Source organism: Acinonyx jubatus, chromosome D3 (genome assembly GCF_027475565.1).
Source record: "Acinonyx jubatus isolate Ajub_Pintada_27869175 chromosome D3, VMU_Ajub_asm_v1.0, whole genome shotgun sequence".
NCBI lineage: Eukaryota > Metazoa > Chordata > Mammalia > Carnivora > Felidae > Acinonyx > Acinonyx jubatus.
The window spans coordinates 37,501,157-37,522,509 of NC_069392.1; the positions used below are offsets into that span (position 1 = coordinate 37,501,157).

General features: G+C 43.0%; 1 protein-coding gene across 34 annotated transcripts in view; it reads left to right on the top strand.

Moving 5' to 3' along the window:
- The window catches only part of EPB41L3 (erythrocyte membrane protein band 4.1 like 3), a 227,110-nt gene that overhangs the window by 122,282 nt on the left and 83,475 nt on the right, over positions 1-21,353 (top strand). For 33 of the 34 annotated variants that reach the window (XM_053205945.1, XM_053205950.1, XM_053205951.1 and 30 more), the window contains 2 exons: positions 15,073-15,269; positions 19,685-19,882. In XM_053205945.1, the coding sequence (XP_053061920.1) occupies positions 15,084-15,269; positions 19,685-19,882 (384 nt within the window). In that variant the 5' untranslated portion in view covers positions 15,073-15,083. The remainder of the gene's footprint in view (positions 1-15,072; positions 15,270-19,684; positions 19,883-21,353) is intronic. The other variant, XM_053205952.1, reaches the window with a different exon arrangement.

A 21,353-nucleotide genomic window follows, 5' to 3' on the forward strand; every position in this document is an offset into this window, starting at 1 on the left:
TGTTGGGTAATAGAAAAATATGCTCCTGCATTAAGGTGCCAAAGATACTTTTTGCTAATACGTTCTTCCCGGAGATAGTGCATTTCTTCTGCACTGTTGGCCAATTCTATCTCCTTTTCTCTCCTCTTTTCATTTTAGCTGTGAAATTCTTGAAAATCTTAAACAGTGGCATTGGACGCTTATACACTTGAAACGTGTGTTCCTGGCTTCTTGTCAGTTTGAGGCCTTCCACCCACACACTTACAAAGTGGAAACTGATTAAAACTTAGGTTTGTCTGTTGGAAGCTTAAAATTAGCCACTTATCAGTGAAAATAGGAATCTTTACTTATCAGTAAATAGGAATCTAGAAGCAGAATGGGTATCGTTCACGTTTTCTCTAGGCGTGACAATGATGACAATGATCATTTATTTTTTGGTTTTCCAGGAATAAAATGGCAACCTGGGACAGAATCCTGAAGGGTCATACGAGATTAGAAACCTTTTTCATGAAGGAAGAAACTAGTATTGTCATTTTATATTATGTATATGTTATATATATTGTATATTATATATAATGTATATATAAATACATAATTTAAAATAGGGAAAAGAGTATAATTTTATACTTTATTGTTTGGCTTACATTAAGTAGAAGAGTAAAGTAGCATATTAGCAATATGGAATCACAGATGATCATATAAAACAATAACTTTGAGGGGTGCCTGGGTGGCTCAGTCGGTTGAGCGCCCAGCTTCAGCTCGGGTCATGATCTCACGGTCCGTGAGTTTGAGCCCCGCGTCAGGCTCTGTGCTGACAGCTCGGAGCCTGGAGCCTGCTTCCGATTCTGTGTCTCCCTCTCTCTCTGCCCCTCCCCTGCTCATGCTCTGTCTCTGTCTCAAAAAAAAAAAAAAAAAAAATTAAAACAATAACTTTGAAAAGTTGTCCACTTCTATAAGAGCAGATTTTATTGGTGTACCCAATACACTTGTGTGGAAGAAAGCTTTGCTCTTGGAGGCAGAAACTAGATTTAATGCTTGGCTCTGTGTTTATTGTTACATGACTCTGGGCAAAGTCTGCGCTAACATCACTGTACCCACCTGTCCTGTGGGTGTAACGTCGCTTCCGGGTGGTCAGGGGTGAGCTTGTAGGGGAGAACGGAAGGGAGGAGCTTAGCACCATGCACCTGTAGGTGACCTGAGACCAACCTCTCTTACTGTCTCTAATACCATACCCTGTTAATTAAAAAAGTAAATGAGGGGCGCCTGGGTGGCTCAGTCGGTTGAGTGCCGACTTCGGCTCAGATGATGATCTCACGGTCTGTGAGTTCGAGCCCCGCGTCGGGCTCTGTGCTGTCAGCTCGGAGCCTGGAGCCTGCTTCCGATTCTGTGTCTCCCTCTCTCTCTGCCCCTTCCCTGCTCATGCTCTGTCCTTCTCTCTCTCTCTCTCTCTCTCTCTCTGTCAAAAATAAATAAACATTAAAAAAAAAGTAAATGAAAGTACAAAAGGGTTATGAGAAATTATTTCAGCTGTTAATTCAACTCATGAAGGTCCTTTTCATTTGAGAAAGTGAACTTTGCTTTTCGGAAGCCATATAAAGCAGCACTTTATAATATTTGTAGAGTGTTTAGAAGCAAAAATGCTGTTTGAATTGTGATATACATGTTGAGGACTTAATGACAGTTTCTGCTAAGAAAGATTTATTTTTAACAGAAAGTAGAATAGTTGCTATGATTAGCATATTCTCTCCCACTTTCTAGGATTCACTTTGCCATAAGGGCTAAACACTGCTCTTTCTTTTGTATTTTTTTGGTGGCCTGAAATTTCCGTTATGATTTAATTTTTTGCTTAAAAGGTCAAGAATAGTATGGGAATGCCTTTGGCTAAGGGAAATGAAGTCCTCATCCAGTCTGAACTCTATTTCAGAGATAGGGAACGCTAATGAACTGCTATAAACATAGCTATCAGGGAACTAAATTCAAATATTCATGTTAACTCCTGAAAATAGATAGATATGTGGCAATTTCCTGTCCCTGGGAAAGCTCTGTAGAGTGTTTTTGCTGTATATCGAATACTACATTCAAATGCTTGTCCAAGTGACAAACATATAAACATGTTGTGGGGGAAAGCACTGCCCTGTGTTTTGAAAGGTGTTTTTTTTTTTGTTTTGTTCTGTTTTTCTGTGTCGGACCCAGAGCAAGATACAGTTCATATACGGACAGTTTAGGAATTTAAATAAAACCCTTTAATAGCGCCGGCAGGGCTCTTGTGTAAAGCTCATAGACTAGAAACTCTACTGACAGTTCCTGATAATGACAGCATCTTGGTGGTAATCACGTTAAAGCTTCATGGGGACTAAGATTCTCTGCCAGATTATGTGTGAAACAAGCGTATAGGTACAAATGCCATTTAGCCATTAGCTAGGTTCTCAGATGAAGTCTACAAAAGCATTCTATACCCAAAGGGCCAAAGCTTTTCAAGTTAATGCTTTTTTTTTTTTTTTTGAAACTGGAGCTGTCCCCTAGCCCACCAGAATACTTGCATTGTAAATAAAGGCAGGCATTGTTTCTCACCTGAATGAGATGTTTTTATTTTTTAACGTTTATTTATTTTTGAGACAGAGAGAGACAGAGCATGAACGGGGGAGGGTCAGAAAGAGGGAGACACAGAATCTGAAACAGGCTCCAGGCTCTGAGCCGTCAGCACAGAGCCCGACGCGGGGCTCGAACTCACGGACCGCGAGATCATGACCTGAGCCAAAGTCGGCCACTTAACCGACTGAGCCACCCAGGCGCCCCGAGATGTTTTTAAAAATGATCGCTGATGGTGTAGGGCTCACCGATGAATTCCCTTGCTGAAGGTGATGGAGTGCCGCCTAGAAGAGTCCTGGCTCACCCCTGACCTGTGACGGTTGGGGGCTCCCTCCCTACCGGAGAATGCATTCTTTGCCACCTTCTCATCTTGAGGGACCCCTGTGTTTCTGGGAGACCTAACACTTGTAAGGGAGTTTGCCTGCCAGCGTAATCCGTTCCCCCTCTCATCTCACAGCCCCAGAGTTTCAGCTGGCACTGGCAAAGTGCCCCTCCTCTCCGTCTCCTCTTCTACTGCCCTGCTCCTTGTCTGGACTGTCGCCACAGCTGCTAACTGCTCTCCCTGCTGTCACCCTTGCTCCTTCACTTGGAGGCCAGACTGGTCTTCTTAAAGTATCAGTAAGACCTCATCTTGAAATGTTCCATTGTGTTTAAAATAATACCCACCTACATAAAGTGGCTTACCAAGACCCTTACCGTCTGGCCCCGGGTCACGTTTTCTACTACGTTGGGTACCATTCTTCCCCGCACCTGCTGGGTCCCCGCTACCTCTGCCTTCTTTTCATTTCTTGACCACCCCAAGCTCATTTGGTCCTTGCGGGCCCCAGACACTAGTCTTTTCTGGAAGGTATTATCCCAGCCCCTGTATCCTCACAGGGCAGATTATTCTCGATATTGGAATACTGACTTAAATATCTTTTTCTTGGGGCACCTGGATGGCTCCGTCAGTTAAATGTCCAACTTTGGCTCGGGTCATGGTCTCATGGTCTCATGGGTCGTGGGTCTGAGCCCTACATTGGGCTCTCCAGCTCAGAGCCTGGAGCCTGCTTTGGATTCTGTGTCTCCCTCTCTCTCTGCCCCTCCCTAGCTCATGCTCTCTCAATAAATAAATGTTAAAAAATATATATATCCTCTCCTTCGAGAAGCCTCCCTTACTACCAATGTAAGCAGCCATCCATCTGCTTTTTTTTTCTTTTTTCTTTCTTTTTTTTTTTTAAAGTTTATGTATTTTGAGATAGAGAAAGAGTGCTGGGGAGAGGGAAGAGAGCATGAATCTCAAGCAAACTCTGAACTGTCAGTGCAGAGCCTGACTTGGGACTCAAACTCACGAACCACGAACCCAGTGATCATGACCTAAGTAGAAGTCTGGAGTCAAGAGTCAGATGCTTAAGGGACTGAGCCACTCAGGCGCCCCACCCGTCTACCCTAGATTGGATTATCTAATAACATCTATCTGACTCTGACAGTTTTTCTTTTTTCCAGTCAGTTAGAACAAAGGCTCCACTAAAGGAGAGACCCATTTGTCTTTATCTGATGTATCCTCAGGCCCCAGAACAGCTATTCAGGAAATGTTTGTTGAGAGAGTGTATTAATGGATGAAGAAACGATGCAGCCAGTATTTCTAACCTCAACTGATACATTTCCAACCAAAGTAAAGAAACTTGGTTCGTGTGAGCAGCTCTGTCATTGCATGAATGTACACTTTTCCTTTGCAATCTCAGAACAACCTCTCAGACCGAAGGTTCTCTTTCCCCGTCTCTGGGGTTCAGGAATCCCCGTTTGGGAACTTTCGTTCGTTTATCAGAGTGGTCATAATGCAAGCGTCCTAGAACGGAGCCTGAACCGGCTCCTCTGCCTGTGTCTCTGTTGATTTTATTTGCAAGGGGCTTGTCCCTCCAGGAATCTGTGTCTCCTGTTTGTGCTGTCACTGAACTCTGTTCAAGGCTCTTCACTAACACGAGCCGCCATATAAATAGCATCAGCTGCTTCCTTGGCTTGTTGAAATGTATTCGGGCACTTCTGGGAACAATCAAATATTCTTGACACGTCAAAGATACGTGGGGTTTTGTACCCCGGCGTGTGGCACCAGTCGGATTAGCAAATATGAACCCATATTGATAAGGTGGTCACTTACATAATCATAACCATCATCTCTGTCTGTCTGCATTGGTTAATTTTTCTGCTCACACCTAGCGCTGAACGTTTTGAGCTTTTGAAAAGCTAAAAGCCTACCAAAAACGAACCGGGTTTTCCAACGTATTACGTAAACTCTGAGTAAGTTTCCTTCAGCTTTTCCAGATTATCTGGGTAAAGCGTTGCTTCGGTGAAATGAGACCTTAATTGCCTCAGTTAACGAAGCCTTCAGCTGACCTTGCGGTGGTGGGGAGGTGGGAGGTTGGCTTTCTCGCCAGTGCCTGAGGTTACCTTGCCCTGTTTGCGTTCTGGCCTTTGGGGCCAGTCGGTAAGCACCGTATCTGTCTTCTTTTATTTTGAAGGACAACATTTCCTTAGATTTCATGCTGTTACCACAACAGTATCTCCGGCCCTCAGGAATCCTAGAATTTCAGAATTTTGGAACACAAGAGAAGACACATCCCATCAAGGTCACAGAGCCTGTGAGGGACTTGAAGATGGTCTGTGCCCTTCTGCCCTGGCAGGGTGCCTCTCCTGCCCTTTGATTTATCGCTAATTTCCCTTTTATCTTCCTGAAGTAGCCTGTGATTTTTACAAAGCTTAAAACTAGCGCTTTCACTTGGGACAGGAGGTTAGTGATTATTTTTCCATCCAACTAGGGTTATTTCCTGTGTAAACCCTCTCTGCCCCCTCAGACTTGTTGAAAGCCCTCTTATTGCATCCTGGGCGCCGTGGTTGGTTTGCTTCATAGGGTCACCGTCAGAATGTACACTCCTTGAAACGGGACTGTGGCCTTAGGGGCGGCGGGGTCGGGGTGGCGGTGGGGGTGGTCATGTTTTTTAAATTCCCAACTCTGAATTGTAGATGTACAGTCCTGTCAAAAATCGGTCTCCGTATTGATGGATCTGGGTAATCCTCTGCAGGCTTACACTGGTCATCGTGAAGTTAATTTTTGAATGATTGTGTCATCTTCATTAAAAAAAAAAAAAAATCCAGCTTTCTGCTTCTTTGATCTTAAAGTCCGCCAGCGCCATAGGAATTTCCATATCGGCTTACAAGAATTGAGGTTCGTATGGCCAAAAAGCTTGTTTAAAGAAAAAATAGATATATCCATCGCCCCTGCTGCTAGTCAGAAACACGTAGCATCTCAGTTCTCTGTTGTCAAGTTGTTGAAGATCTTTTGTAACGACCAGTCCTTGAATTCCACTGTTTGGTGCTTTGAGGAGTAACTGGTCCACTGCTGCCCCATCAAGGCCTCCTTGCTTTGTTAATTTGGTCTGATTTTGAGCTGAAATAATGAAAAAGTCCAGCTGGCCCCTTCTGCTGTTAGTTGTCCTTGTGGCTGCCAGAGTGGTCTCTGTGTGATGCCACAAGTCTCCTTAGCGGGATCAGACAGCCTCGCAGGACCTGACTTCCTCCCCGCGTGTCTCCTCACCCCTCGCCACTCCCCACACACCCCTTATGTTCCAGCTGCAGCAGACTGCACACTCTCACACAAGTAAATGCACTTGACTTTTCACGCTGCTCTGCCCTCGACTGATGACCTCTGCATAGAACTCTCTGCTGTTTTCCTTCTTTGCACACGACTCAAGAGGTGCAGTAGCCTGCCGTGAAGCGGATTGCGTGGGGGGCAAGGAGAGGGGTGCTGGTCCAGTCCCTGGCTTGAGCAGCTGGACAGATGGAAGCCCACCTACTACTGAGATGGGGAAGACTGCTGTGGAAGAGATGGGGGGGTTGGGTAGGAATGTGGGGGCATCAGGGGTTTGGAGGGAGAAGTACTCAGTTGGGCTGCCTCTGAGATATCCAGGGAAGGGAGGTGGGAAGTCAAGGGTATATATGGATCTGTAGCTCAGAGAGGTCCCGAACTGATGAACTTCTATTTGCGAGCTATCGTTACATTTGAAATGAAGTAGACGAACTTTCCAAGGAAGAGGGTTGGGAGAGTATGGCGGACTCCTAGAGAGCTATCAAGTTGAGAAAGAGAAAATCAGAAACAGGCCGTGAAGAGGCAAAGGGAGATGAGAAAGAGTAGCCAGAACAGGCAGAAGGAAAATCAAGAGAGTGTCCAAAACACAGAGAATCCAAAGAGAAGGGATGCCCCCTTCACCTGGGGTCTGTTGGCTTGCGGGGAGGTCATTGGTAAGGTGTGATAGAATAGCGGAGGACTCTCTGAAGACTGGGTGGGAGGGAGGCTTTGGTGGCAACGTGAGAAGCCAGTTCCTTCCGTAAGCATGGCTCTAAAGAATGAGGAGGAGCTGGGACAATGCTGGAGGGGGAAGATGGGGCCGTAGTGGGGTGGAGTGTGCGTGAGCCCAAGAGCAGGCTGATTTGCTTTCCTTGTTGTCTTGGGTTTGTTTTTTGTTTCTGAAGATGGATGGTACTAGGGCTTTTTTTTTTTTTTTTCCTCCTTTCCTAACGCAAATAGGCAGAATCCAGGAGAAGGGCCTGGAGATATTACTGTCTTGTAGTCTGCTCACAGTTGATGGTGAATACTATTCCGTCATCACAAATGTTAACTTTTATACAGTTCTACTAGGTTCTCTTCTCCTATGAACTGATGCTTGAAATGTAAGAGGAAAAAAAACCTTGCTTTTTATTTTATTTATTTATTTATTTTTTAACGTTTATTTATTTTTGAGACAGAGCATGAACGGGGGAGGGTCAGAGAGAGGGAGACACAGAATCCGAAACAGGCTCCAGGCTCCGAGCTGTCAGCACAGAGCCCGACGCGGGGCTCGAACTCACGGACCGTGAGATCGTGACCTGAGCCGAAGTCAGCCGCTCAACCGACTGAGCCACCCAGGCGCCCCAAAAACCTTGCTTTTTAAAAAAAAAAAACAGTTTGTCCATTTTAGTCTTGTATCCCCGATAACAAGTAAATGGTCTGAAGGGTTTTTGTTGTTGTTTTGTTTTGTTTTGTTTTGTTAACAAAGTGCTTGGTTATTCAGTAGGAATCCTGCTTTGTGCAGGTAAATGACACTGCACATTTTCCTGTCCTAAGTCCTAGCTAGGTTGCTGTCTTTTAACATGATTGAATTTTCATATCAGCAAGAGAGGGAGGTAAATTAGAATAGAGAAGCTAATTAAGCAGTCAGGAGATGGAGATTTTAAAATGCTCCTTCTAAAAGTGGGAAAGATGAGGGCAAACTGGCTTTTTTTTTCTCCTCACAAATAGAAAATTAGAGCTGCAGAGGGAAGCCATGACCATTTTTTATAGGTGAAATGGAACCATGACTTCATTTATACCTGCACGCCGTCTTCTTTGAAACTCCTCACCATTTTCTTTGGTAGTCATTTCCTAAATCTGTCCCTGAGAGAGGCATAACGAATACAATTCATGTTTTCATGAAAAGATAGAGGACCCTTCTTGCCATCCCGCGGGAATACTTAATGAAAGTCCTTCCCCAACTTTTAGGATGCAGAGTTTCTAGCGATCCAAGCCTTTTTTTTTTTTTCCTTAGCTTAAGTAAAACACAGCAGATCAGGTAAATTTGGTTTAAAGAAAGGGTGGAGTGCGTCCACCAAATAATTTTGTATCTCTTTCAATTTGGAATTACAAGTGCTGGTGTTTACTTCCAGTAACTGAAATAATTGGCAGCTACGTTTACCCCCAAGTGAATGTATCAGAAGGGAAGGGGACATTGGAAAATAGTGGCCTTTAGTGAGTTGGAAGGGAAATGTTCAATTTTAAGTGGAAAGGGGCATCCAAGAAAGCAAGGAATGAATATAAGAAACATCGAAGCAATGCAAATACCCTACAAATCTGCTTTAAGAAAATGCTTTGGCATTTTGGTATAAGACTAGAAGTGCACTCTGTAAAGTTACAAAAACAATGAGTTAAAGTTAAAAGTACTATATTTAGGGGCACCTGGGTGGCTCGGTCAGTTGAGCGCCCAACTTTGGCTCAGGTCATGATCTCACGGTCCGTGAGTTCGAGCCCCGCGTCGGGCTCTGTGCTGACAGCTCACAGCCTGGAGCCTGTTTCCGATTCTGTGTCTCCCCCTCTCTCTGCCCCTCCCCCATTCATGCTCTGTCTCTCTCTCTCTCTCTCTCTCTCTCTCTCTCTCTGTCAAAAAATAAACATTAAAAAAAATTTTAAAGTACTGTATTTAGATGCTTATGTTTTTAATTGTTTGCAATTTAAAAAGCAGTTTATCATTTGCTCATATGGGCAGGCGGGTAGGGAAGAAGACTTAAAAGTTTTGAAGCTGAGGGGTGCCTGCGTGGCTCAGTCGGTTAAGCGTCCGACTTCGGCTCAGGTCATGATCTCACGGTCCGTGAGTTCGAGCCCCACGTCAGGCTCTGTGCTGACAGCTCAGAGCCTGGAGCCTGCTTCAGATTCTGTGTCTCCCTCTTTCTCTGACCCTCCCCCGTTCATGCTCTGTCTCTCTCTGTCTCAAAAATAAATAAACATTAAAAAAAAATTTTTTTTTAATAAAAATAAAAAAAAATAAAAGAAGTTTTGAAGCCGAATTGATTGATGTAGGGTGCCGATACTGTTTACTCATATATACGGTACGAACTTACACCCTTTCAGATATGTGGAATTACATACTGATTCTAGCGAGATTCCAGAACTAAAATGCCTTGCATTTTTAAGGTTTATTACTTTACTATCTCTCAGCAGCAATGAAAATTTTATTACAATTAGTCAAGAAACAGCAATGATTTTCATTCATTATATTATGCATACAGTGCTGGCGAAAATCTTACACTTAAGAAATATTTGACAAGTGCCTAGAAGTTTATTCAAGGTTTGAGTTTCTGTGATTTGTGTGATGTATGGCAGGTAAAGTATTACATGGTAGGTAGGTAGAAAATAATGGTAGGTTATTTTATAATTAAAATAGTTGATAAGTGGTTGCTGGGTTCTATCCATTTTGTATTTTTATTCAGCTTCTGTATAGCTGGCTCTCTGCCTTGGGCACAAGTCATGAAATCACAGAGAAAAGCAGGTCGCAAAATGGTTTCATGACCAGAATAGTAAAACTGAAACTCAAAATTGGGATGTTTCTGTACTAATTTTTCTCTTTTAGTTCATGTATAGCAAGGAGCGAAGGCCATGTATTTGGAAAGATTCCTATTTTAACATCTATTAGACAACTTAAAATGCCTTTTAATATTTATTTATTGAGAGAGAGCATGAGCGGGGGAGGGGCAGGGAGAGAGGGAGACACAGAATCGAAGCAGGCTCCAGATTCCGAGCTGGCAGCACAGAGCCCCACGTGGGGCCAGAGCTCACGAACTGCGAGATCATGACCTGAGCCGAAGTCAGACGCTCAACTGACTGAGCCATCCAGGTGCCCCGTGGACAACTTTTTAAAGTTGAGAGTGCATTGATACATCCACCCCAATGGAGGCTATACTACCAATACATTTTTGCAAAAACTCCTTACGTTTATAAAGACAAGGAAGCTGAAGGAAGAGATGGTGATAGAGGTGACAGACTTGTTGGCTTAAACTGTAAGAAGATCTGACGTTTGGGGCCTTTCACTTCCCTCCACTGCCCCTTCCCCAAGCCCAGCGTCCTTGGTCATCACTAATTTCTAGGCTGAACCCTTTGTTTTATGGAAGAGGAAGCAGGAGACTAAAGACATTAAGTCAGTCACCCAGTCTCCCCACATGAAAACCTACTTGCTCCTAATTATTTTCATGTATTAGATCTGTAGATTATACATAGATTTATGAAATGAGCATAGTTCATGAAATGAACTAAAATGTTTGTATTTTGAGATACGATTCTGGTTCTACTTCTGTAATCATTTTGACTTTTGATTATAAGTAAGTTGTAGTTATTATTTGCTGAAACACACATAATAACAGAATCTTAAATATAACACTCATAGAAAATAGAAGAAGATACTGAAGGTATCTTTTTTTTTTTTAACACGCGAGTTGGGGAGAGGGACAGAGAGAGAGAGAGAGAGAGAGAGAGAGAATATTAAGCAGACTTTACGCTCAGCATGGAGCCCAACTCTGGGATTGATCCCGTGACCCTCAGATCATGACCTGAGCCAAAATCAAGAGTCAGACGCTCAACCAACGGAGCTACCCAGGCACCCCTCAACATATGATTTATGCACAAAAACGCCCTGTCTAGGAAGAAAATTAGGCATCTTTATAAATGTACTTTTTCTAGTAGTTTGCATCTTTTTAAAAATTTTATGATCTAGTGACTCTTTGGTTACTCTTCTAGAGATTTTCTAAGCCACCTAAACATTTTCTGTTTGAGTTTTTGAAAAACCCTTTGGTCTCCTGGTAAAAGCATTAGCGTGTGATCAGACCCATAGTGTCTATTACCTTGTAGGGAGATTTCAGTTCTGAAAGTTGTAACTGAGTTCTGTTTTCCATTAAACCTTGAAATACCTACTTTTTCATCACTTGAGAGATTTTACAATGGTTCAAGACTGTAAGGAAGAGTTATTACACATTTACACAGGTAGACAGATATGATAATGGGGTTGGTTTTATTGTTCTCCAAAAAATTATTGAAATACCTACTCTGTCCTAAGGTACTATGTTGGAACTGGGTATATTGGGGTATAAATACACCTGTTTGCCACTCATGAGGATGTTGGAAGGAGGTCAGGGGAGGGTTTGAATAACCATTAAGTTTGATAGATAATAGGTAAGAAACCATGAGCACACGTAGAGTAACTGTGTAAAAAGGGAATGCCTCTCTCAGCTGACACTTGGGGAATGGGGAAGTTGGTCACTTGAAGGACAGGAAAGAACATTCTTGCAGAGAACAGCATACCTAAAAAATCTGGAGGCAAAAAACTTTGCTGGGCTTTGCAAATCAAAAGGCAGTCACTTGGCTGGATCATAGTGGGGGAGAGGGGTAGGCAAGTGCCTCTGGGCAGGGATAGGGTGTTGAGGCCGAGGCTTGTGCTTGAAACCCATGGCAATTACGAGTTTGGATTTTTCTTTGTGCACATCGGGAAGCTATTAACAGGAGTGATAGGAGTACATTTATGTTTTATGAAGATTAGAATTAGAGGTGGGTAGGAATCGACAGGGAAGAAGAGGTTATTAAGGAGTTCAGGAAAGAAATGATAGCTTGCATGGTGGCAGGGGGCCAATTCAAGATATATTTTGGAAACATGTTTTTACGTAGCTATTTGAATATGTGCAAAATTACATATTTTGCCAAAGATAGGGAAGGTAAGGAAAAGGAAATGTCAAGGCTGACTTCTGGAATTGTGGCTTGAAGGAATGGCATTGCCATTTATTGGGGTGAGGAAGAAGAGTGAGGGGAGGAACAGATTTGGAAGAGGAAAATCGATAGATACTTGTGAGCTGTTAGGAATGTCAAGTGGGCAGCTGGGTTTGAAACCTCAGAGGTTCAGACCAGAGTTACAAATGCACGAGCAGTTGGCTTCTAGGAAGTATTTGAAGCCCCGGGAAAGCGTATCATTAGCTGGGGAGCAAGCGTAAAGCGAGGAGAGAGCCCGACGGAGTTTTCCAGGACATTCCCACATGTAGAGGTTGGATAAGAAGTTAGTTGCCCATAAAAGAGAATGAGAGGGTGTAGCCTGAGAGACTGGAGAAAGGCAGGAAGGTGTGGTGCGTTCTGAATCCCAAGAGAAGGAAACGTGCTGACAAGAAAAGTCTTACCACCCTTGCTGGGGCTGCTAAGAGATCAAATGTGATGAGGACGACAAGAGTGGGTTGTCCATGGCATCGTCCACCCCAGTGGAGTCAGACTGCTGTGGCTGTAGGGAGAGGGGAAGGGAGGAAATAGACGACGATAAGGGTCAACGATATTTTTTTGAGAAGCTAGGAGTGGAAAGCAGAGAAATCCGGTCGTAGCCGATGGAGGACGTGAGATTGAGGGAAAGCTACTTTGTTTTACTGAAATGGGAACCACTGGAGTATGACTGCATTTTAGTAGAATTTTAGTCTGAAGAATACGTATTAGATTGGCTCTGAGCTAGCAAACTCACGTTCAAAGAAGACAGAAATGGATTTCTGCCTCGTGGCACAATACAGAGCAACGGAGCTGTGCTCCATGGGTTCATCCAGGGGCCCAGGTTGGAAGGGACAGCTCTGGCATCCTTCTGAATTTGAGGTCTCCATGACTGAGTGTGTGGCAATCATGTCCACCATTTTTTTCTAGCCAATGAGAAAAGGAAACCTAGGGCAAGGGCCCTTGCCTTTAGGAAAAATGACCTAAACATTTTGAATACATATACTCTCTTTTCTCATTGGTCCACACTTCATCACATGACCTCAATTAATTGTGGTCTGAAGCTGGAGGGGGAGGAATACCGGTTAAAACAAAGTTTAATTACTAAAAGATGGAGAACATGGATTCTGAGAAGAAGTCATTTGTGCCACTCCTTGGGGTGAGGAGGGGAGTTACAAACATGTTTATTTCTAAACCATGGACAGTACTTGACTTCTCTTTGGTACTTAATAAGAGTTCAGTGAATTGAACTGACTGTTAAAATTAATCTTCCCCTTCTAAAAGGTAGACTTTGATTGTAGGCTCTGAATTACACAATACCATCACCTTTCTTCCTCCTCCACCGTCTTTTCTGTAGACCTGGTGCTTTCTAGTGAAAGCACACAACAGAGAATATACTGTTTACTCTCAGATTTGCTTAAAAATCTAAAAGGTAATGTTAGAGGCAGGAAGGAAATTCGATAGTTTTATTTGGATCTCTATCTTGTTCTGTGTTTGGTCTTGATATTTACATATGCTTTGGGCAACTGCACGCTGCCAGGTTGACGTCTTTTGTGCAAGAGGGAGAATATCTGCTGATTGTTAAAAACAAGTAAATAAATAAACGAACGAACGAACGAACCCTAAATAGAAAGCATGGATGTTGAATTTCATTTATAACGTAGACTGGCATTTGTGTGCTCCCTCTTCTTCTAATTATTAAACCTATTCCAGCGCATATTGTGAAGATCGGAACTCCATGGTGATTTTACTGTGGAGTAGTATTTTGTGTAATTCGGTATTTCACTAATGGGTGTGTCATGTGCTTACAGTATTATACTAGCCCTTTGTTCCTGATATGTGTTGTTACCATGAAATTAGATGTAGGAAGGGAAATTCCAGGATAGGCTGGGATATTTGTTTTTGAGCTATTAACCACATACTCAAGAAATCACCTAAAACCACATGGTAGCCACTGGCATAGCACCTCTCTTGCTGTTGAAAGCAGAAAACTGCTTTCAACACAGTGGTGTGCCCCTTAGTTAGGGGGAAGAAGTAACCACAGAAAATTAAGTTCTCTGGATACGGTCACGTTCGCTTCCCTCATTTGGTAGATGTAGAAACGAAGGCACAAAATGCTTGACTCGCAAGCCATTACGAGATGGTGATTATATACTTCTTAACGTTTTTATTTATTTTGAGAGAGAGAACACGGACAAGCAGGGGAGGGGCCAAGAGAGAGCAGGACAGAAGATCTGAAGCCGGCTCTGTGCTGACAGCAGAGAGCCCAACGCGGGGCTCAAATACACGAACTGTGAGATCATGAACTGAGTGGAAGTTGGGTGCTTAACCTACTGAGCCACCCAAGCGCCCTGATGGTGGTTATATTTTAGTAGGGGTCTTTAGATGTAAGAGCAGATTACGATATGATAAGATCTGTTGTTTGAGTCCCCTAAAGAGCTGAGACAGACTCCTTTTTCAACGCCCAGGGGAAGGAGGAAGCCAGGAAGAAGCAGTGAATTTTCACTCATGAAGGAGGGAGAGGTGAGACTGCCCAGCCTCCCTCCAGCCCCAATCAGGGCTTGTGCAGGATGGGACACCTTCCACGTCACCGAGGAAGCCTCTGGTGTAGTTGTCATTGTTCATTCACACGGGGATAACAGGGTTCTGAGAAATCGGAGAAAAGGCATTTGCTCATGGAAGTAATGGATAGATTCAGGGGTTCCGGAGGCAGAGCAAGGGGCCCTGTGTAGGGACAGAAAGGGAGAGGGAATGAGAAAGGATATCCACTTCCATTATTAGACCATCCTTCCCAGAGATTAAAATATAGACCCAGCTGATGCGGCAGATTCATTTTCCGAAATTAAATGTATCTCAGTTATGTAATTATTGTGACGTTACCTTAATGACATTGTACGGCCATCTGTGGCAAAAATCTAATAGGAATAAAACCTGTGATCATTACGAATAAATTTTGACTTCTAGTCACGTGTTAATTCTGAACCATTCACAGGCACCCATCTTTGCGGTGAATTTAGGTCGTCTGCTAGGTGCGTGCAATAGGATTGTGTTCCGATTGCAGGCCTGTTTCGCTCCTTTTGCAAAAGTGGCTCCGCGCAGCCCCTCAGGGGAGCATCCTGGCTCTCTTGCCTAGGGAAGGTAATCGCACCAAGTGATGGGACCGTGCCATTTTCTGTTTGCAGAACAATCAACCATGACGACCGAATCCGGCTCAGACTCAGAATCCAAGCCAGAGCAGGAGGCCGAGCCCCAGGAGGCAGCGGGGGCGCAGGGGCAAGCCGGGGCGCAGCAGCAGGGGCCTGAGCCCAGCGGTGAGGACCAGCAGCAGGCTCTGGAACAGTTCGAGGGCGCGGCACACAGCACCCCCGTGAGGAAGGAGGTGAGCCCCGGGGCACAGGACGCAGGCGGCCACCGACTCCCCCGCACCTGCTAGCATCACCCAGAAAGCCAATTAAGGAATGTTTACTGACCTTTTCTGGGGTCTGGGGGCCGACCTTGGTCTCTTAGCACTAGAGGCAACTATGAGGGGTCATCTGTTTCCCCCTTCTAGTCCCAGGCAGATGGAAAGTTTTTGCTGTTTTGAGACTTGCAGTGAATGACATTCCACAGTCTTGCTTGGTAACTCCTTCATTTGATTAAAGCACTTAAACCCACTGAAATCTGCACTGCAAGTTATTGGTCTTATCTGGATTTCCAGGAAGGACAGACCCCACACCTTCTGATTTGGCTCCTGACTTTTATTCAGGCCTATGGGTTAGAGCTAATTTGATTCTTCCCAGGGGTCACTCTGAACCTAATGTTGCCAGCTACTTTTAATGGGTGTTCAGGTGGATCTCTTTCCCTCTCCTATGTGCACGTATGTTCAATTCTGTTACCAAAATAGACATACTTAAGTTGCCACATGTGGTGTGAATATTTCTTGTAAAAGCTTTCATACAAAATATAAAGCATGATTTATACTGGGCTTTGAATGAATCCATTTTTAAGTTATTTTGGCTTAAAACTTCAAACCTGAAATCAGCATGTGTTAGAATACTGTCTCGTGTGGTGAGCAAACCCAGGAGTTCCTGCAAACAGTTGGCCTTTTCTAGGTTGGAAGTATATGTATCAAGCTAGAAATTCGAGATATTGAGGGAAGAGACACGAAATTCTTTGCAAGGTGCAACACATTATTACTACCTTAAACTGTGTTTGCATCCTGATTATGTTTTTTCGCATGCTATTTAAGTTCTGCCTTTAAACAGTATTAAAAATAACATTTATTGGAGCACCGGGGTGGCTCAGCCGGTTGAGTGTCTGACTTCAGCTCAGGTCATGATCTCACAGTTTGTGGGTTCAAGCCCCACATTGGGCTCTGTGCTAACAGCTTAGAGCCTGAAGCCTGCTTCAGATTCTGTGTCTCCCTCCCTCTCTGCCCCTCCTCAGCTCACACTCTGTCTCTATCTGTCTCAAAAATAAATAAACATTAAAAAGAAATTTAAAAAACATTTATTTTCATGCTCTGTAAATAGATGCTGTGTCTAATCTAAGCTGTTTCATGATGGGGAGCTGAGGGATATCCTTCCAACTTAAGGAGCTGTGTTTGCCCTCATGGTTTTTCTTTAATGTTTCTCTCTCTCTCTCTCTCTCTTTTGGAGATGTGATGGTGTTTTGCTTGTTTTTAAAACTTCAGAAATGTCAAATTATTAAGACTGGATTTTTTTTTCCCATTCTTTTCCTCCTAACTCTGAAACGAAATAAACGTGAGAGTGGGAAATAATTGTAGAGGAGGAAGAGTTTCTGTGCCAGGACGTGATACATGTACTTGATCTTCTGGAAGTCAGATGTTGGAAACAAACTAAGAGAGATGATACTAAGCCCTTCAAGGGAAAGGTAACTGGCGGTGGAGTCCAGAGAACTAGTAAACTCCTGCCTCTTCCCTATTTGAGTCATCTCCGAGAACTTGTCTAGCCTCTGCCCCTCGGCTTCCTCGTTCACAAAGTGAAGAGATGAGAAAAGATGGTTTCCTTGGGTTCTTCTCCCCTCTGTTTCTGTGATTCATACTAGGAGCCCAGTTACACTAGAGGTGAAATGAAGCACATTTCGGTTATCATTGATGATTAAATCATGGGCTTGGCGGGATTTGAATTCCAGGCTATTAGTTTTATGACCTGGAGGAAGTTTGTTGAGGTTGTGCCCTGCACCCCTTTCTGTCCTCAAGTGTAAATGAGGGTAAGGATACCTAGACACCTACCTCCCAGAGCTGTCATGGGAATTAAGTGAAACAGGATTTGCCTAAAGGGTTTTACTGATATTTTTAAATCGTAATGAATTATATGTGACTACAGTGGACGTTTCATTTGAGGTCCTTGGTCTGCTCGTCTGAAGTTAACGTTGTTGAAAAAATGGGCGTGAGAGACTCAATGATGGGTGCGTGGAAACGACCCCTGGAAACACCTCCCTTTGCACACTGGTGGTTTCAGGTGCGTCTGGCGTTGACTGATGAATAGCCCAGAAAGCTTTTTCTCATACAGATACTTTTATTTTATTAGAGGAAAAATGAAATTTCACCTTCCCTAATACATCGAAAAAGTTGACTCCAGGTAGTAAAATTCAAATAAAAATGTAGTTTCTGGTGGCTTTGCCTGTGATGAGATGAAAATGTAGATTAAAAGTGCAAAAGTCTCACGTAAGTTATACAGGCACTTAGCAAATGTGTGGCATAAAATTCCAAGGTTACCAGACTCCTTCAGCTGGCCTAAGGCCAAAATTAATGTTTGACTTTTCTATGGCACTATTTTAATGCTTTGATACGGAAAGACAGTCAAAAAAAAAAAAAAAAGTTGGACAAAGTCGCCAGACCTGCAGGTTTTCTTATATTTACTTGTTTTAGCTACCGCTAGCCTTCTCAACTCTTTGGGCCTTTGAAGTTGGTGTTTCCATTTTTCTTGGTTTCTTCACGCAGCAAATGGGTGTCTTTTTATCCTGAAGAACTTCTCACAACTTTGCCCTGACTTCCTGTGCAAGGTAGTGGAGGAAAAGACTGTATTTACAATATTCTGGATGGAAAACCAGATGGAAGATGCCACTTTAAAAGCAGAAATCCGGGGGTGCCTGGGTAGCTCAGTCGGTTAAGTGTCGGACTCTTGATTTCAGCTTGGGTCATGAACTCATGGTTCGTGAGTTCGAGTCTCCCACATCAGGCTCTGCACTGACAGTGTAGAGCCTGCTTGGGATTCTCACTCCCCCTCTCTCTCTGCCCCACTCCCTGCGCGCGCGCTCTCTCTCTCTCTCTCTCTCTCTCTCTCAAAAAATAAACTAAAAAAAAATTTTTTTTAAGCAGAAATCCATACCTAAAATCCAAAATAAATACATTGAAAGAGAACTTTGTGATTAGAGTGTCGCAAAATGGTAGCCACTGAATAAAAAGACAAGTTGAAGTGATAAGCTGTCAAGACTGCCTTCCTGCCAAGGCCATGTGCTTTCAGCTTCTAGTATAATAGTATGTTCATGAGAGAAGAAATTTCATGCTTACTCAAGGGGCCTAACCTGAACTTTGGAACACGTCTTTCTTTGCATTGTCAGTGTGTATTTGCAGACTAGTGGAAATGATAGTCTGGCCCGTGAGTTGGATCAGCACTAACACCGTTGGTAGTTTTTTCATAGATAGAAGAGGGCATTGGATGGTGACAGACGGCAGCTATCCTGTGAGCACAGCATAACGTATAGAAGTGTTTAATCACTGTTGTGTGCACGTAAAACTATTGTAGCGTTGTATGTCAACTATACTTCAGTAAAACATATGTATATAAATACACGCCCACACACATCAAGAAGAAGGCCGTAACTAGAAGAGTCGCACAGAAAGATTTCCACGGATTCACGGGAGAATTTCACTGTTCCGTAGGATGTCCTCTGCAGTTTTGAGTCTAGCCTGGGCTACACTGTTGTGCTTTGAAAGCAGATTAAAGCTTTTGGACAGATTTGATCTGCTCTTACAGTGGCCGGGGCGGGTGGGGGGGGGGGGGGGCGGCGGGAACAGACTAAGGGGATTACTTTGTGATGGATTTCAGTGCCGCTGGCTTCATTGAATTGATTTAGAGCTAAATCAAATATTTTAACAATTGTAAAATTACTGAGAAGGTTAATACTTGAAGCTCTCTAGGCCTTACCTTGTATGCATATGAGGTGTCATGGGTCATGGAATATAGAAGGACCCAGTGAATGAAGACAATAGAGTACAGTTAGATAAACCCTAAATGACTTAATTTTTTAATGTTTATTTTATTTTTGAGAGACAGAGACAAAGTGTGAGTGGGGGAGGGGCGGAGAGGGAGACACAGAATCCGAAGCAGACTCCATCCAGGCTGTCGGCACAGGGCCCGAACCCACAAACCGTGAGACGAGGCCGGACGCTTAATGGGTTGAGTCACCCAAGCACCCTTAAAGGATTTATTTTAAAGACCGGTACTATCTAATGCGTTTTGAAAAAGTCAGGAGTCCATTTGTATCGTCCTTTACTTAGTGAAGTCTTGATGCCATTTGCAAACTCAGTGTTTCTAAACTAAATCCTCGAGTCAAACTGAAATGAAGCCCTATTGGTGCATTTAAATGGCAAAGTTACGTAGGTGAAACTGTTAGCAGTTTAAGCATCTGTGTACGTATACGTGTCCGTTCACAATATCCTCATCCAGACATCTCTCCTGCTCTTGGAAATAGGAAAACCAATGTCTGAAGGGTTCTGCTATTGCCTGAGCAATGCAATATTTATTTCCTGTCTTGCAGTGAAAACTGTTCATTGTTTGCTCTTCACAGGTCACTGACAAGGAACGGGAGTTCGCTGCTGGGGCTGCAAAACAGCTCGAATATCAGCAATTGGAAGAAGATAAACTTTCTCAGAAATCATCTAGCAGTAAACTATCTCGATCTCCATTAAAGATTGTCAAAAAGCCTAAAAGCATGCAGTGCAAAGTGATACTTCTGGATGGATCAGAATATATCTGTGACGTGGAGGTGAGTGCACGTTTTAAAACTTTTTTTGTCCCAGATATTGAGACCTGGAGAATGTTGGTATAAAGCATCCAAGGCACTTTCTTGTGTTCAGAACTCTGGAAAATTATTCAGACCTGGTTTCTAAATACAAAATTATTTCCAAAGTCCCTAACAGATCACATTACTAAAAATACTTATAATGTCTCCAAAATGTTACAATCAAGAGAAAAATGTGATCTTAATTAAAAAAAAAAATATTTTTCTAACACTTCCCATGGTAGGAAAAAAAAATGGAGGCCTTAAATCAAGTTTTCATTAATATCTTGTGAGTTATCATTTAAATGAATTTACTTTTTCTGTTTGAATAGTTATACTTTTTAATTTGAATGATTTTATTTTTTTCTATTTTAAATTATTTAATATTTTTTGTATTTGAATAATTTCAACCGTTCATCGGTAGAAACTTGTAAATTTCTGTACACAGCGCTGTAGGATAGTGTGAACTGAATATGTCCTCTTAGAGTAACTTTTTTTAATGTACATCGTGGTGGGCATTGCAGTTTGAGTGTAAAAAGGTATAGTGGCTTTTGTTTGTAAAGAAAAACTAAAATTCCTCTCAGAGAAGGAGCAGTGAGATGACTTTTGTCAGAGATATTTAGCAAGATCGAGTTAACAGATGGGAACAACACTACCTGTCCATAGCGGTGGAGACGGATGATTTGTTGCATTCTCTGTGTAGCACAGAGGACACACAGAGGGTGTGAACTCAGGCCACGGGAGCGGGAGTGTGTGTGCACCGGCCACAGTGCCTTCCCCCCACAGCTGGGAGGGAGCAGCTTGTTCTTTCCGCAGGTGATTCAATTTCAGATTTAACATTTTCTGTCATTTGCTTATTTATTTATTATTTTTTTAAGTTTATTTATATTGAGATAGCGTGAGTGGGGGAGGGGCAGAGCAAGAGGGAAAGAGAGAGAATCTTAGGCAGAGCTTTCTAAAGAAGAGTCTAGAAGGAAGTTTACTGAGTTTTGTGTGGGGGTGGCAGATAAATGCTGCAGGGCTGACTGAGGTACATGTAAGTGTTAACCATTCTGCTAAACTTAATTTATATCCCATGCTTCCAATGTGTTACAGATAACCTGTGGTTTTGAGTTCAAAATTTTTATTTTGTGATTAACTTTGGATATAATTCAGTGTTACTGTTAATGCCCCCGTGAGCATTTTGAGTGGCGTGGTCTTGTTGGTCAGTTATTTCTCTTTTATAATTCTTTTTTATCAATTTGACAGGTTCTTAAGAATAATTCTTTTTTTCTGGGGCACAAAATCCTTTGCCAACAGGATATTTTCAGTTTTTCAATGGACGTTGGTAGTAGAAAAGAATGTGGCCACTATGGACTGACAGCCTTGTTGAGAAAATAGAGACATTTGGGCGTATGGCAGAGTGAAGTGGACTTATTTGTAGCTGACTGGCTGAAGGAGAAAAACGGACTGTGAA